This window comes from Ananas comosus, linkage group 15 (genome assembly GCF_001540865.1).
Source record: "Ananas comosus cultivar F153 linkage group 15, ASM154086v1, whole genome shotgun sequence".
Lineage (NCBI taxonomy): Eukaryota > Viridiplantae > Streptophyta > Magnoliopsida > Poales > Bromeliaceae > Ananas > Ananas comosus.
This window is the reverse complement of record NC_033635.1, coordinates 1,704,926-1,720,043: the sequence shown is the minus strand read 5'-3', so window position 1 is coordinate 1,720,043 and position 15,118 is coordinate 1,704,926. Positions and strand designations below refer to the sequence as shown.

The 15,118-nt window shown below is 36.9% G+C and overlaps 3 protein-coding genes across 5 annotated transcripts; 2 read left to right on the top strand and 1 right to left on the bottom strand.

Moving 5' to 3' along the window:
- LOC109721204 (transcription factor bHLH94-like) lies at positions 64–1,767 on the top strand. Its single transcript, XM_020248664.1, has 3 exons — positions 64–624; positions 736–1,140; positions 1,239–1,767. Exons 1-3 carry the CDS (start codon positions 178–180, stop codon positions 1,335–1,337), a joined length of 951 nt encoding a protein of 316 aa, XP_020104253.1. The 5' UTR covers positions 64–177; the 3' UTR covers positions 1,338–1,767.
- Positions 2,234–7,558, bottom strand: LOC109721203 (E3 ubiquitin-protein ligase RING1-like). Of its 3 annotated transcripts, XM_020248663.1 has the most exons (5): positions 6,265–7,558; positions 4,478–4,586; positions 4,314–4,378; positions 3,019–3,134; positions 2,234–2,950 (listed from the first exon to the last, which is right to left on the bottom strand). In XM_020248663.1, the coding sequence occupies exon 1, from the start codon at positions 7,488–7,490 to the stop codon at positions 6,297–6,299; it is 1,194 nt and encodes a 397-aa protein (XP_020104252.1). In that variant the 5' UTR covers positions 7,491–7,558; the 3' UTR covers positions 2,234–2,950; positions 3,019–3,134; positions 4,314–4,378; positions 4,478–4,586; positions 6,265–6,296. The 3 variants fall into 3 exon arrangements, with proteins under 3 accessions (XP_020104252.1, XP_020104251.1, XP_020104249.1); XM_020248662.1 differs by having other exon boundaries at positions 2,234–3,134; XM_020248660.1 differs by lacking the exons at positions 2,234–2,950; positions 3,019–3,134 and having other exon boundaries at positions 4,230–4,378.
- On the top strand, positions 12,049–14,429 carry LOC109721205. The gene is made up of 5 exons (XM_020248665.1): positions 12,049–12,323; positions 12,446–12,514; positions 12,712–12,782; positions 12,974–13,167; positions 14,239–14,429. Exons 1-5 carry the CDS (start codon positions 12,103–12,105, stop codon positions 14,335–14,337), a joined length of 654 nt encoding a protein of 217 aa, XP_020104254.1. The 5' UTR covers positions 12,049–12,102; the 3' UTR covers positions 14,338–14,429.

Here is a 15,118-nt window from a genome sequence, read left to right as displayed (position 1 = left end):
GTGGCCTCTGCTTGTTTCTCTCTGCTCCCTTTTGTTGCCTTTAAAAAGCCCACCCTCTTCCCCATTGGGAGAAAAGCTATAAGTTGGGTATGCTTCTTCTTGTGCCACTATTTAGCTTCAAAGATTGAGAGAGAGAGAGAGAGAGAGAGAGAGAGAGAGAGAGAGAGAGAGAGAGAGATGGCATTAGAAGCCGTGGTGTTCCCACAAGACATATTTGGTTACAATTGTAAGGAATTATACACCAATATGGGAGGAATATGGGGCAATGACTTAGCCAATATGGTGGTGGTGGAGGAGATGGAAATGTCAGAATGTGAGATGGGTGGTTGGGTTGGTGAGAACTGGAACCCTTCATCTTCTTCTCTTGTGCAAAATCTAGATGAGTGGGAGATTAACTCCTCGTCGGCTGAAGTTTGGGGCGTGGCGGTGGAGGCGGAGGGGGAGGAGGCTATGAAGGCTGTGGATGGACGGAGGAAGAGGCGGCGGACGAGGAGTGTTAAGAATATGGAGGAGGTGGAGAGCCAGAGGATGACCCACATTGCTGTCGAGCGCAACCGCCGTCGGCAAATGAACGAGTACCTGGCCATTCTCCGGTCACTTATGCCCCCCTCCTATGTCCAGAGGGTACATATATTCATCTCGTCGTTTTAGTTGTGTCATAAACATTTTTCGAATGATGTAAATACTAAAGCATCCAAGTCCATCAGAGCTTATCTTTCTGTCCTTGGAGTATAGGGTGATCAAGCATCAATTGTCGGTGGCGCGATAAATTACGTGAAGGAGCTCGAGCAACTTCTCCAGTCCCTCGAAGTCCAAAAGAGGCTAAAGCAAGTGCAGACTGATTCGACCAGTCTCGCTTCTCCCTTCGCCAACTTCTTTGCCTTTCCCCAGTACTCGAGCTTCTCTGGCAGAGGCGGCGGCGGCGGCAGCAACAGCGGAACGGTTACTGACAACCAATCAGCAGTAGCTGACATTGAGGTGACGGTGGTCGAGAGCCATGTCAATCTCAAGGTTCTGTCGAAGCGGCAGCCAAAACAGCTTCTGAAGATGGTGGCAGGGTTGCAAAATCTCCGGTTCATACCGCTGCATCTGAATGTGACCACTGTGGATGACATGGTTCTCTACTCATTTAGCCTTAAGGTATAATACAATGGAGGTGACATTTTTTCCCCCCTTACCAACGTTTTGGTATTGTGAAATTGCAAAGCTAATGCATCTCTTTGTCTTTTATTTGGCAGGTAGCGGATGATTGCCATTTTACTTCTGTGGATGAGATTGCAACAACTGTGTATCAGATGATAGGGAGGATTGAAGAGGACGCTAAGTTTAGTAAATAAATTCCCAGCATTTAGAGTGATTTCGAGTTACAAGCATTGTGGAGGTCTCGTGTGTGAGATTAAGTGTGTGCACGATTTATAGCTGATCATGATGGCCCTGAAAGGTTTGGCATCAGAATCTCTGGAGATCCATTTCAGCAAAAATAAAACAGGCTCTCTAAGATAAGAAATGGGTTTCTATTTCTAGAATCCATTGATCAAAGACCTGTTTCGATGTCAGAAACAAGTTACTGAGTGATAACTTGTGTGGATTATATATTCTTCTGGAATTGAAATGTAGGAAACTGCTTCCAGTGCCCTGTAAGGTCTCAACGCCGTGAATTTAGAATAGTATATTCCACATATGAGATGATTGATCTCAGTAGGAGAAAATGGTTTTGACAACTGAACATAATGTGCACACTGTTATAAACATTGTAATTTCTTGTAACACTTCACTGTTCATTCTCTCTTAATTTGCTTAAGACCAAGCAGGAAAAAAAAGAGTTAAATTTTCTATTGTTTGAAATTATTATTAAATAATATCTTTTCCCAGATAAACTAAAATGGTAATGGTCAATTGCCAACTACCACCATAAGGCTAAGAAAATATTTAAAGAGCTTAGTCTAATAGGTAACAACATGGCACAGGTGAGATGTATTATTTTCTAAGTAGGTAATGCATTGGAACCCAAAGAAGCATCTAGTTGGTGAAGCAGAAGCTTCTCTCAATTCAAAGAGAGGTTTTGTTCTAGTAGGAAAAGCAAAAGACTAGAAAGAGAAAAAGAACAAGAAGTGGGCAGAATAAGTTACAAGAGAATCTTTCAGTTGAATATGCATAATTCTGAGTGGTTGCAGTTATTTATGACCATTCACAAGGAAAAGCAACAGTGAAACAAGGAAAATAGGAGCAGATGTTGGAGAATATTGAATGACCATTCACTCAATGGACAATTTGTGTTTGCGGGTCTTTCAATACAGGGACTCGTAATAATAGACGGATGGAAAAGAGAAGAAAAGAAAATTTCTACGAAAATGCCTTAGGTTTTTTAGAAAGTTGTCAATGACAAAAATATATGATATTTTTAGATTGCGTGCATGACAACAAAAATCTTCACATCATGTGTAATAACATATTGTTGGGGTCATGTAGCAGTACTCTGATTCCTATCATGTGATACATTAAAGTTAAAAACAGTGCTTGAACATACTATTTTGCATGAACAGATGGAAAGAAAGGAAGCAGAGGATAAATTAAATAACACTAGTCCACTGTTACTCTGACCATGTCTATTCAACAAAGGGCAGGGTTTCAGGTCCCAAAATGCTATAGCTGATTGCTTTGGTGCAATTATTCTGTTGGATGTAGGCATCATAATAATGCTATAGACCAAAATGAGCAACAGAAGATCCACTGCAATTTGAGACTTGATTGTCTGGACTCCCATCAGGCTAAAGCTAAAAGATGACAAGTGCTTGTCAGTGCATAGATTTCCTTCGCTTATGGGTGATTGGGCCAGTAATATTAAGAATATTCCTAGTTATTTCCAATCTGCTTAGTGATCTTGGGTAATATGGTATTAAAGCCGACCGTAAACCCGCCTCTCATCACATGAGGTCACCGGTTAAAATCCCTAACATAAAGATATTTGGGTTAAAATTTCACGTTATTTTCCACTGTTAAATTCCATTCATGCCTCACCTATGATGCACATGGCAGAGCTGATGCATAAACTGATCTACCAGGACATCCGTGGATCAAGGTACCCACCAACTTGATCTGAAATTGATCTGATAGGACACTGCTTGAGAATATCCCTAACAAATCAGACAAGTAAAACTGTAAAACATAGCCATTAATTAAGTGCTCTCTTGTTTCTACATGCTCTCTCAATAACCAAAATTCTGCCTAACATGGACTGTAGACCAGGTCCAGGCAATAATTCCACATAATATAGTGTACAAATTGTCATATTCACAAAATATAGTGTATAAATTGTCACATTACTTTCTCATGAACAGTAGACAAATTATCGCATTCTCATTATATCAATGCCCTCAATACATGAAGCAGATAATTGAAATCATCATATAAGCATTAGAGATATCCTTAATGTAGTGTACAAATTGTCTTATGCACATAACATAGTGTATAAAAATTGTCCTATTGATATCACTTGGTTGCATAACTATGTCATGAACAGTGCACAAATTAGCACATTCTGAATACATTTCAATGCCCCGAGTACATGATATAGAGACATTGGCAGGATAATAGTATTAGAGATAGAAGGACAATTGTGAAAACAGAAAGATCTACAAATAAGCCAAGTCAGTAGATAACTGAAAATGTTAAGAATAAACAAACATGAAAGCCTTTTCTGAATCAAATCTACCTTAAGTCAAAGATTCAAAACTGCATATTTAGGTGTCCAGACAACTCTTGAGGGACATTTCCAATTGATAAAAATGAACACAACCTCAAGTGGATAGACAGTAAAAACAATACAATTTGTCACTAGATGAAAATATGTTATAAATAATTAGTGCTGATTGCAAATGTAGCAGTATCTAACAAAGAACATAAATAATGAGTCATATGCAACATTATGTCAAAACTACTACACCGAAACTCTTCGGTGATGAATGAATTGAAGATACCTTATCTTTCCATCCCATTTAGTTGTTAGGTATCAGCATTATCAAACATGGTTGTCAGCTATTTCTTATTCTCAGTTATTTCTGGTTCTTTCTATCTAATTTAGCTAAAAACTATTTGATGATTCTTATGGTGAAAGACGAATCCCATGTTGATAGTCATATAATGGAAAGAATAAGAACCAATTATGTGTATCTATTTTATAAAGGAAGTCATAACTCCTTTTCGGACTGAAGTACACAAACAAGACCTGATTTTCAAATAATGTTCCTCATTAGAGTGTTATGAGAAAGGAAATAAGTTTGGCACTCGTAAATTGTCTTGCTTAAATCATTTACCACAAGAAGTGTGCAATCAGCAATCAGCAATCAGCAAGACAACCTACACCAATGAACTGAGAAGTCTGCAGAAAAAGAAGAAAAGAATAAGAGACTGGACTAGCACAAAATAAGTAAGAACAAAAGGTCAAGCAAGAAAATTTTCATAGCTGTGTGAGTAGCACCTTGTAGTTACGAACGGATAGTCAGGCAAGAAAATTTTCACAGCTTTGTGTGGACATCTATGGTCTAGTGATCAGGAAGCTGACACAGTTGTCCAGTTCACAGTGATTGCTGTGTAAAGAGCAGCATTCAACAAAGAAAAAAAAGGAAATGAAAGACTATTTTTCTCAACTGAAATTGTTTCCTCCGCTCCCATTTTCAATGGATTTCATGAATAAACAAAGTTACAATACAAAAGAACTATACCCATGTCATATAGATATAGGTTATTTATAGTCAAAAGGAGCATATTTGCTTTCAAAGATTAAACGTTGCATGTATACCTGTCCAAAAAGTCTAGAATTTGCATTTACACATCCAAAAATCTCATGTATCCTAGAAGCTGAACGGCCATAAAACACTCCTCTTTATTGACCGTTGGAGTAAATATTATTGGACAACATTGCTATTTGATTAGTGCAAGGATCTTTAGTTTTGAGGAATGATTCCTTTAATTTCACTCCATAAAGTAAGAATCGCATGTATTGGGTTAGCATGATACACAGGATTGGATCCTTATCAAACTTATACTTCCAGAAAGAGAGTCAATAGATATACAAACGATATTTTTCCAAATGATATAAAACAAATTTTGATCTTTGGCCAGTGGAATCAGACATTATCACATTTTCAACGGCATAGATGCTTCTAAGGCTTAGTTTGGTATTGAGGCGGATCTAACGCTATTAGATAGAATGGAGCTGAGAAAAAGCATATAGGGATATGCTTCTGCGTTCTCCGATGGGACTGCAAAAAATATATCGTAACCGACTAACCGCAATACGCGGAACGCAATATTACGTACGGAAACAAACGGTGTATTTTTCTATCGTCGTTTCTCACCGCACGTAACGCAAACTCCCCGCAATCCCAAACGAAGCCTAAATGTTGTTTAAGGGCATAGTAGTAGAACTGAGCTATGTAATGATAAGTTAGACGATATGAAAGCTAGCTCCCTAATGAGCTCTGGTAAAGCTAACTTGCTAATAAATTTCTGTAGAGGCTAGTATAGGGCATTTAAACTTACAAGTAACTTTTCCTCTTTATGCCTCTATTATCACAACCAGTATTTGTATGTTAACTTAAGTTACTACTATTTTTCCAAGCATACTACCATATATATGGTTTAGAGAAGTATATTTTAGCTACTATATAGCATTTGATGTTAAAAGCTTTAAAAGCTATATATTGGATACAAAGCTAGTATGACGTTAACAATCCTATTATTTAAGTTGTCCTTATATATGCATACATTCATATGACAAGCCAAGAGAGCATAATATAAGTGACTTACCTAAAGCTAATTGGTATTTTGCCAAAAACTACAGGAGAGGAATAGCACCATTAATCAAATGGACTAAAAAATTAGCTTAATCATGTTACCTAAGTAAATTCCCCCACAAAATTATTGCAAGACAATTAAGCAATGCAGTCAACAAATGCTCTTAATTAATGTGTATCACTCCAAAAGGGATGTAGGGGAGGGGCATCAATACTGAAAACCTCCTTCAACATCACTATTTACAATTCCGGCACTTATAACTAAAGCCGGATTAACTAGACCATTCATTTATCAAGCTGCTATACCAAACCAAAGCATCTCTTACTATCTATAATCTATAACTTCAATCTGTCAAATATACGAAGCATGTAGGGATATTACCTTTCTTATCTTTCTAGCTATATATGTATTTGTACCAGCGGTATATGTAGAGCTAAACAGTCCGAAACTTGGAAGCAAAACTCTCACCATGAAAGCACCCTATTTCTCCTCATAGTTCTTCACAATGGTAGAACTGAGCTCCGTGCCCGTCCGTGCCGCGACAAAAGCAGCCTTGAACTGCTACTACTTGACAGAGACCTTTCCATCTTAATACATTCCACATCTAGAGGACTCTTCTGCAGCCGGGAAACTCCCTTTGAAGCACTTCCTTGTTTTCCCCTGCTCTTAGAACCATACTCCTCTTCGAGCTTATGTTGTTTACTCTCCTCTACACTTTTCTCCTCCAACTCCACCGGGACAATGAGAGAAGTATGTGACGACCAGTCCATAGACCTCGATCGGTGAAGCAGTTGGAGCCTCACTTGAGAACTACCCAGGGAAGAAGAAGAAGAAGAAGAAGAAGAGAAGGACACTGGTGCGATTACTCCGTTGTTTTCGACCTCCCCATTCCCTATTTGGCCTACATCGATTTGGGCAATCTCTATTAGGGCAGAAGAGCCCAAATCGGGCTCCTCCCGATTGGTCAGCTCAATCAGAGGAGACAACGAAGAGGGCAAGGGCGACGAAGACGAAGGAGGGGGAGGAGGCGCCGCATCAATGGCGGTGGGCGGGGCGACGATCGGGGCGCGGCATAGGGGGCAATTGACGTGTGCGCGGAGCCAGGTGTCGATGCAGGGGAGGTGGAACGCGTGGGCGCACTTGGGGAGGAGGCGGAGGAGCTCCCCGTCCCGGAACTCGCCGAGGCACACGGCGCACTCCCGGGCGGCGCGGCCGAGGGGCCCGGCGTCCCCGGCCTTGTAGGTCCACGCGGCGATGGCCTCGATCGTGGGCTCGTCGAGCCCCACGGTGCGTATGTACCACACGTGGTGGTCCGCCTCGTAGAAATCGCCGTCTCCTTCTCCGGCGGCGGCGGCGGCGGATCGGCGGCGTCGCCCGCGGAGGAGGCGGGAGGCGACGCAGCAGGCGAGGAGGAGGAGGAAGAGGGCGGAGAAGGAGGCGGCGGAGACGGAGAGGGAGAGGGAGAGGGAGAGGAGGCGATGGTGGCGGTGGGTGGTGGTGTTGGAGGTGGCGGGGTGGTGAGGATGAGGAGGAGGAGGAGGAGGAGAAGGAGGAGGAGGAAGAGGAGGGGGAGGGTGAGAGGAGTGGGGAGGAGAGGAGCAGAGACCATAGAAAGCGCACGAGGGCGAGCAGTCGGATGAGCACTCCGTGGCATTGCTCGGCCATGGATAGAGCAGCCGAGGATACGGCGCCATGGATGGGGTTATCGAAGCTTCCAAGAGAACGAGAACGGTTTCTCTCTCTCTCTCTCCCTCTCTCTCCCTTTCTCCCCTCCTCTGTTAGGAGAACGTCGCATAAAGGCTAAAGAGCTCGGTGAAGTGCGTTTAAAGGGACGCGAGAAACTATTCTATGGACTAGGTTCACCACGTCGTCCGTGAACCGCTAATTGAGTGGCGAGGATTGATGAGAAATATGGATTATGAGGCGGTCTACGGATGATCCGGTGGATCTCGGTCCAGGAACGGTTTCCGTCTAGAAAGCTTCTGGTGGGCTAGGTGGTGTTTCAGTATAACGGTGTGACACTCTACCTGTTGGGCACTGTAGCACGGTGTTGATATATGCGGTCTACCAGGTCACTCGTAGACCACCCAATCAAAATACACCAATATATATACGTATATAAGAGTGCATGAAGCTATGGATAGAAGAATTATTTCTTGTAACACTCCTTTATGAACCTACGGTACTCTCTCTCTCTCTCTCTCTCTCTCTCTCTCTCTCTCTCTCTCTCTCTCCAGGGGCAACAAGTAATGTGTTGTTCATTTATTGCTTTATGCGGCTAAACTTCTAATGTTATTTTTACTTAAAATTATTATTTTTGAATAAATTAAATTATAAAAAGTTTTGAAACTTGTGTAGTAATGAAAAGTTAGAAATTTTAGTTTAGAACTTCTGCCAAAAGAAAAAGAATTACCAAAAAAAATTTATTATAAAACGTACTGTATTAATACTATATTACAAAAAATATTAAATCAAACAATTTTCTAACCTATAGGATCAAAACAAACTTTTTAAGTTATATTGTATATATAAGTATCAAGTAATACAAGTAATATTTTTTGAAAACAATATGATCTTTACAAAAAGAAAAAAAAAAGAAAAAGAATAAAGCACTCTCAAATAGATATATTATATGTAAAAATAACTTAAAAAGTTTGTTTTGATCCTATAGGTTAGAAAATTGTTTGATTTAATATTTTTTGTAATATAGTATTAATACAGTACGTTTTATAATAAATNTATATATATATATTCTGTAGAAAAGTACATATATATATAGACAGGAGTGAGGGCTGCAAGGTTTGATTGGTTTATTCCACAAATGACATGGCAGACTGGTTCTATCTAATATTTTCTCGCGTTGGTGTTTGATTGTTGACAAAAGTAGAATCAGTATCCATGCATAAGTGGAGGATGTACACTTTTAACTACCACTTTTTTTGTCTACATGCTATAGAATAATAAAGGTTTTGTTCTTAAAAAAGTGGAAAGATGTTGCTTATTTTTCTCCTCCATTTTACTAAGTCAAAAAGAACTCTATAATGCCCTGATGCAGATCAGTTGGAGATTCAAAATTTCAACTGAAGTTTAAATTTTTATTTGGTTCGCGCTAAATTGCCTACTGTAAATAACCTTCTAAAAAGGAAATGGTTGAGGAGCCTTTAGTATGTAATGTGTGGCGTTGTTTTTGAGACATTGAATTATCTGTTGGTGGGATATGTTGTTAGTAAATTTTTATTTATTTTGAACCTCAAAGAATTTTACGTTCTTTCCTTTACTAAAGATGTCAAAATCATTTGGGAGGGGTTGCAACGAAAGGGTATTCAGATGGACGCTCAAAGATCCTAATGGCAGCAACGTAGTGGATGACCTAGTGTGAAAGAAATAATATTTTTAAAAATCTATCTACCTACGCTATTTGAATTGCTTAACGTATTGACACGCTGATAACGGAGTAGACTGAGTATTGTAAAGCTGGGTGACGCTTATGAATTTTTTTTGTTTCCTTTTCTTCTTCTTTTCTTTTGGATTTGCTTTCTTTTAACCTTCTTTTTCTTCCGATGGTTTTTGTCATTTTATGAGGCCTTGCTGGCTCATTCCGTATAACTAAATTTATTTACTTAAAAAGTAGGTTCCCAATTTTTGAACTATCGTTTTTCTCGCAAAATGATAATTATCATAAGGTCGGATTAAGATATATATATATATATATATAACATGACTGTTACTGAAAAAAATTTTTTTTATTTAATGGTTATTCCTCTAACTTCTTAGATTACGGGTAGTATCTCAAGAAAAAGAAAAAAAAAAAAAGAAAAAAAAAAAAATTCATCGCCTAATAGGCGAAATTAGTAAATNTATTTTTTTTAAAAAAAGTCATTGTCAGTACAATATATATATATATATATATAGAATTAGGCTGGAATACTATTAATAGTAAAACGCTCTTTTTGCTATCAAGTTTTTAACCCTTGGATGAAAAATTGTAGGGTCAGGATGATATTAGTCAATTAGAGTTGAGTGGTCCCCTAGGGTTGAGTGGTCCCCACTGGGTTATAGTATTTAATCCAATGGTTAGAAATAATGAAAAGAATTGATCCAAAGGCTAAAAAGCTGGTAGCAACAATGAGATTTTGCTACTAATAGTAGCCCAGTCCAACTCTCTCTCTCTCTCTCTCTCTCTCTCTATATATATATATAAAATATAATTAGGCTGGAATATTATTAATAGTAAAACGTTCTTTTTGCTATCAAGTTTTTAACCCTTGGATAAAAAATTGTAGGGTCAGGATGATATTAGTCAGTTAGAGTTGAGTGGTCCCCTAGGGTTGAGGGGTCCCCATTGGGTTATAGTATTTAATCCAATGGTTAGAAATAGTAAAAAGAGTTGATCCAAAGACTAATAAACTGATAGCAATAATGGAATTTTGCTACTAATAGTAGCCCAGTCCAACTCTATATATATATATATATATAATTGACAATTTTTTAGCAAAATTTGGAAGCTAAAAGTCATTATTCTTCAACAAATGGCTGGTGGTGAATACCTTTAGCCCAGATTCAACAAAAAAATAAAGATGACAATAAAATAAAATCAACCTTAGAAGGATTGTAGGCTCCTGGGCCCCTGGCTAAAGAAAAAAAATCTTTGTGAAAGAAAAAATAAAAAGAAAAAAAAAAAGCAGAAGATGGTGAACTCCACCGACACACATATTTTAATTAGTTCTATACATGTTAACGCTACAAATGTTACGTTGGAGATTGCCAACAAAATGTGTTGTATACCAAAAAAAGAGAACACAAACAATATAAAATATTTCATCTGTTTTCACAAGTATCAAAGCGAAGTGTCGTGCAAATTACATGTGGGATGTTAACGGAGAAGTTTATTTCTATATGCTTCCAAACAGATTCCTTTTTGAATCTAAAAGCCTAGCTATTTTTGGGCCTTCACCCATCAACATAGTCCGTTTGCTGCGGTACATCAGAGCCCATGGGCTTTGGGGTTACCCGTAAAATTGGGGTAAAGCCCATACGGTAATAATTTCTCATAGTTGAAGGTGGGTTGCACCGTTTTCTGAGTAGGAGGGTACGGTGAACGAATGTGACAAAAACATCGTGCAGCTTTAGTGCTGGCCCTCGTATTGGTGTTGGCTCGGCTTAATCAGATATTAGTACGATTATAACATTGACACGACAAATAAATAAGAGAATCATTTTGTGCCAAAAAAAAAAAAAAAAAGCACAGAAATGAAAATCAACGCGATGCTAGTTTGAGCCACCAGGCCCGTAATAGTGTTTAATGTAACTTCTTGACTTGTGCCCAAAGTTTCATGCCAAACTAAGAAAACAACAAAAAAAAGCTGGATTTCAAAATTATCAATATTCTGACGCAAACCGCACACAGACCGCACAAACACTACATGCGAAACTCAAAATGACAACGGAGTTTTCTAACAATAAAAATAAGCAGATGAAAATTTATAGTTATAAGAATTGTATGTAATATGCTATCTAAACCAGTAAAAATAAACGACGCATTTAAATTTTAAAATCAAAGTATTATTGATTGGTTCAAATCAAATATATCGAAAGATTAAATAGTAAAATTAAAATATTTAAAGATCAAATAGCTAAACTAAAATTATAAGTTGCGAAAAATTCCATTCCCTTCTACAAAAGAAATATTGACAATTTAGTTATAAGTACTCCCACTTGATCAAACCCCACAACTCCGGTCCGTACTTTCACCCTGAAATTATGTCCGCATAGATAGGAATGAACACGTGAAGCACGAGTTTGACGTTCTTAGGGTGGAACGCGGTTAGAAGTCTTAACCCGACTCTCACCAAACTTCTATGTTTATTTTAATTTCTTTTATTTAATTTAAATTTATATTCTGAACCTGATAGTTTCAAATTTAAATTAAAATGCGTATAAAACTTAAGCTTTTAAATTTAATTAATTTTGTAATTGCACCATCTTATTCCTACATCTCGCGCCAGTTTTCCAGAGACTTAAAAGTTGCATCATAGATCTCAAATTTTAAATTTAAATTTTAATATTTCAACCATTTAACCAACAATTGACTAAAAGATGCAGTGACCAATTTGGTTGATGCATCCTGAAGAAAAAAGTGTACTCTCTCTCTCTCTCACCACCTGACCTATGTATATAATGCTACAGCACAAGAGCCACAAACACCGTAGAAGCTGTTTAATCGAACAAACAAACAAAAAAAAAAAAAAAAAGAGAGCCACAAACACCGTAGAAACTGAAACAAATTAAGCTCTACTTGGAGAAGCCATGGCTCATTCTTTTGCTCCTCCCAATCCTTCTAAGCTGTGTCTCTCCTCAGCACTTTTCATCTCTCCTCCTCGGCTCGCTAATAAAATTATGATCCCTAATTACCCCCTCCTCACCAACATGATTTCTCCACGGATCCGCATGAATCGGAGGGTGCGTTTAGTTCGAGCAATGCAACCGCCTCGTTCCAACCGCGCTGAGCCAGCTCAAGACAATCCAAAGTACGCAATCTCCTCATTATATATATATATATATGCATGCCTATTTTTCTTGTTGTTTTTTTTTTCTTTTTCTTTTTTTGTTTAGGTATTTGTGACTGATCCTTTATTAATTAAAAATGTAGGGTGACAAATGTCAATCACACCAGCAGTCCAGGGCTCCCAAAATTTTCTCTATTCAATTTCGCTACATGGTATGCATATTTTACATGTTGTTGCGTAGTAAATTTACTTAATCATCTCTTCTCTAGCTACTTCCTAATTTAACTCCACCGCGTAGCATATTTGTCATTAAAAAAAAAAAAAAAAAACCAATTAAGCACATTCGTAAAATTTAAAGGTAATTTAATTAAAAAGTTAAACTCTTTAATTAAGCACATGTTTGGTGCAGGGTGCAGTGGATCTTGGGCATGATCATATTCGTGGCTTTGCCATCCTACAAGAGATTCTTAACAATCGAAGGTATCCAAATTACATGATATTGATGAAGTATAAATTCCTAGTAATTCTTGTACTTGGTATTAATATATTTTTTGTTCCTTTTTAAAGATAGTAAAATACCTTATTTAATTAGTATCTTGAACTTTTAAAATAATCAGTTATTTTATTTAAAAAATCAATCTCTTTCCCTAAAAAGATGATTTATGCTCCAGATCAAGTTGACAAGACCGCGGTGGCGGTGGTGGAGATGGTGGAGCAAGCAGCAGAGACGATAGAGAAGATATCGTCAGAAGTAGCAGAAACCCTCCCAGAAAACAGCGAACTAAAAGAAACTGTTTTGAAGGTAGAGCATATTGCAGAGGAAGTTATCAAGGATGCGGAATTAGTCGACTCCGTAATCAACAAGGTCCTCTTCCAGTCTTCACTAATCCTTAATTTCCGCACACATTATAGTTTTAAGTTATTTTTTAGCACATTTTTAGAATTTTATTATCAGGCACTGCTTAGGTTTTTGTACTTACCTTTCAACAAATGGAGTTCAGGAAAATTTGACTTTGAAACAATATTTGACGAGTGGGGCTACTATGCTATCGGAAGTACGGAGCCTTCCGTGCTTCCAGCTCGTTTTCGATGTTGCGGCTTTCGAATCGTCGATCGGCTCCGTTAAACTTGATTTAGAGTATTTGAAGTACCTAGAAAATAAATTTTATGATTTTACGATATCATTTGCCTAGTGAACGAAGGGGCTCAAAATCAACGGCTGAAAATAAAAATCTTACAAAATATAATAATATGACATTAAAATTTTAAATCAAAGATATTGCTTTTGTTTTATATAGTATAAAGAATTTTCTATCAAAATTTCACGTGATTTGAATATTTCTACACCGTTAAACTTGCAAACGGCTCACTATGGTCATTGAAATTTGTTGATTTTGAGCCCATTCGATCACTAGGCAAATGATATTGAAAAATAATAAAATTCATTTTCTAGGTACTCCAAATACTCTAGATCAAGTTTAACGGAGCCGATCGACGATTCGAAAGTTGCAAAATCGAAAACAAGCTGAAAGCACAAAAGGCTCCGTACTTTCGATAGCATAGTAGCCTCACTCATATTTGACAGTCACGTATATTCAATTTGGCAAAGTCAATATTTGCGTATAAGAAAAGTCAAATATTGTGAGTTGTTTTGTTTCAACAAGCATTTTAAATGTGAAGTGTTATATATTACATATGTATTCTAACATTTCAAAATATTTGACTTTACTTTTTAACGTATATATATCCAAACAGTTGATGGTAGTGGTATAAGTGTTTTTCTAACTATTAGGTTTTGTATTCGGAACCTCCAATTTTGATATTAATTTTTTTTTTTTTCTTGAAGCCTAAACCGCTGAAGAACGTTATTTCAATGTTTTCATATTCACTAAATGAATTTTGTATTGAGTATTTTGTTTATTCGTGAAATGAATAGGTTGATGATTTTGTTGATGAGGTGGATGCAATGGTGGAGCCTATCATTGAAGGAAAGTTCTTAATTAGGAGGCAGAGCCATGAACAGAAGGCCACTTAATTGATGTTGTGATTATTTGTTTAATTAAACCTACTAATGTCGTTTTCTTAACTAATTAAACCTACATATCTAATGTTCTAATTAGATTTGAATTTAATTGAAATAGATTTTCTATCAAGCAAAAAAAGAAAAATAAAATTCCATTTTATTTTGTGGGTTTTTTCATTACACGAAAAGAGAGCCTAAACCCGCGTGCCTTAATTGTTTTGCTGAGAACAATGATTAATGATTACTCAAAATAAATTGATAAGAATTGTTTCAAATAATGCTACCCAGCTTAAATAGTGTAATATTTTTTTTTCACTATTTTTTTATTTAATTTAATTATCAATGAACTTAATAATATATATATGGGCGTGTTTGGTTCGTTTTTTTTTCACCCTAAAATCGGAATTAGAATGGACGAATTCATTTGTGAATGTTTGGTACGAGAAAATCCCATTTCAATTTCGATTCTCAAGGGAAATGGGAATCCCTCAATAACTTCTTTTTCCAATCCGGCCTATGAGGCCGGATTAGAAGTTGAATCCGGACGGAATAGATATTTATTCAGATTAAATTTTTTTTTTAATTTTGTTAATTAAAATATGAGTTTAAATTTAGAAATTGAATATATAATTTTAAATCTTAATTTGAACTTTAATTAAAAATTAAAATTTAATCAAATATTTCGAATCTAACTTATGAATTTGAATTTAAATAAAATTTTAATTTATATAACGTTTTATTCAAATTTTATTTAAAACTTAAATTAAATTTATGTATTCAAATTAAAATTTAA

Coding starts and splice junctions, on each gene's coding strand:
- LOC109721204 (XM_020248664.1), top strand. CDS start 178: ATGGCATTAGAAGCCGTGGTGTTCCCACAAGACATATTTGGTTACAAT. Junction 625..735: donor CCCCCTCCTATGTCCAGAGG/GTACATATATTC, acceptor CTTGGAGTATAG/GGTGATCAAGCATCAATTGT. Junction 1,141..1,238: donor TCTACTCATTTAGCCTTAAG/GTATAATACAAT, acceptor TTTATTTGGCAG/GTAGCGGATGATTGCCATTT.
- LOC109721203 (XM_020248662.1), bottom strand. CDS start 7,490: ATGGCGCCGTATCCTCGGCTGCTCTATCCATGGCCGAGCAATGCCACG.
- LOC109721205 (XM_020248665.1), top strand. CDS start 12,103: ATGGCTCATTCTTTTGCTCCTCCCAATCCTTCTAAGCTGTGTCTCTCC. Junction 12,783..12,973: donor GAGATTCTTAACAATCGAAG/GTATCCAAATTA, acceptor TTTATGCTCCAG/ATCAAGTTGACAAGACCGCG. Junction 13,168..14,238: donor TCGACTCCGTAATCAACAAG/GTCCTCTTCCAG, acceptor TGAAATGAATAG/GTTGATGATTTTGTTGATGA.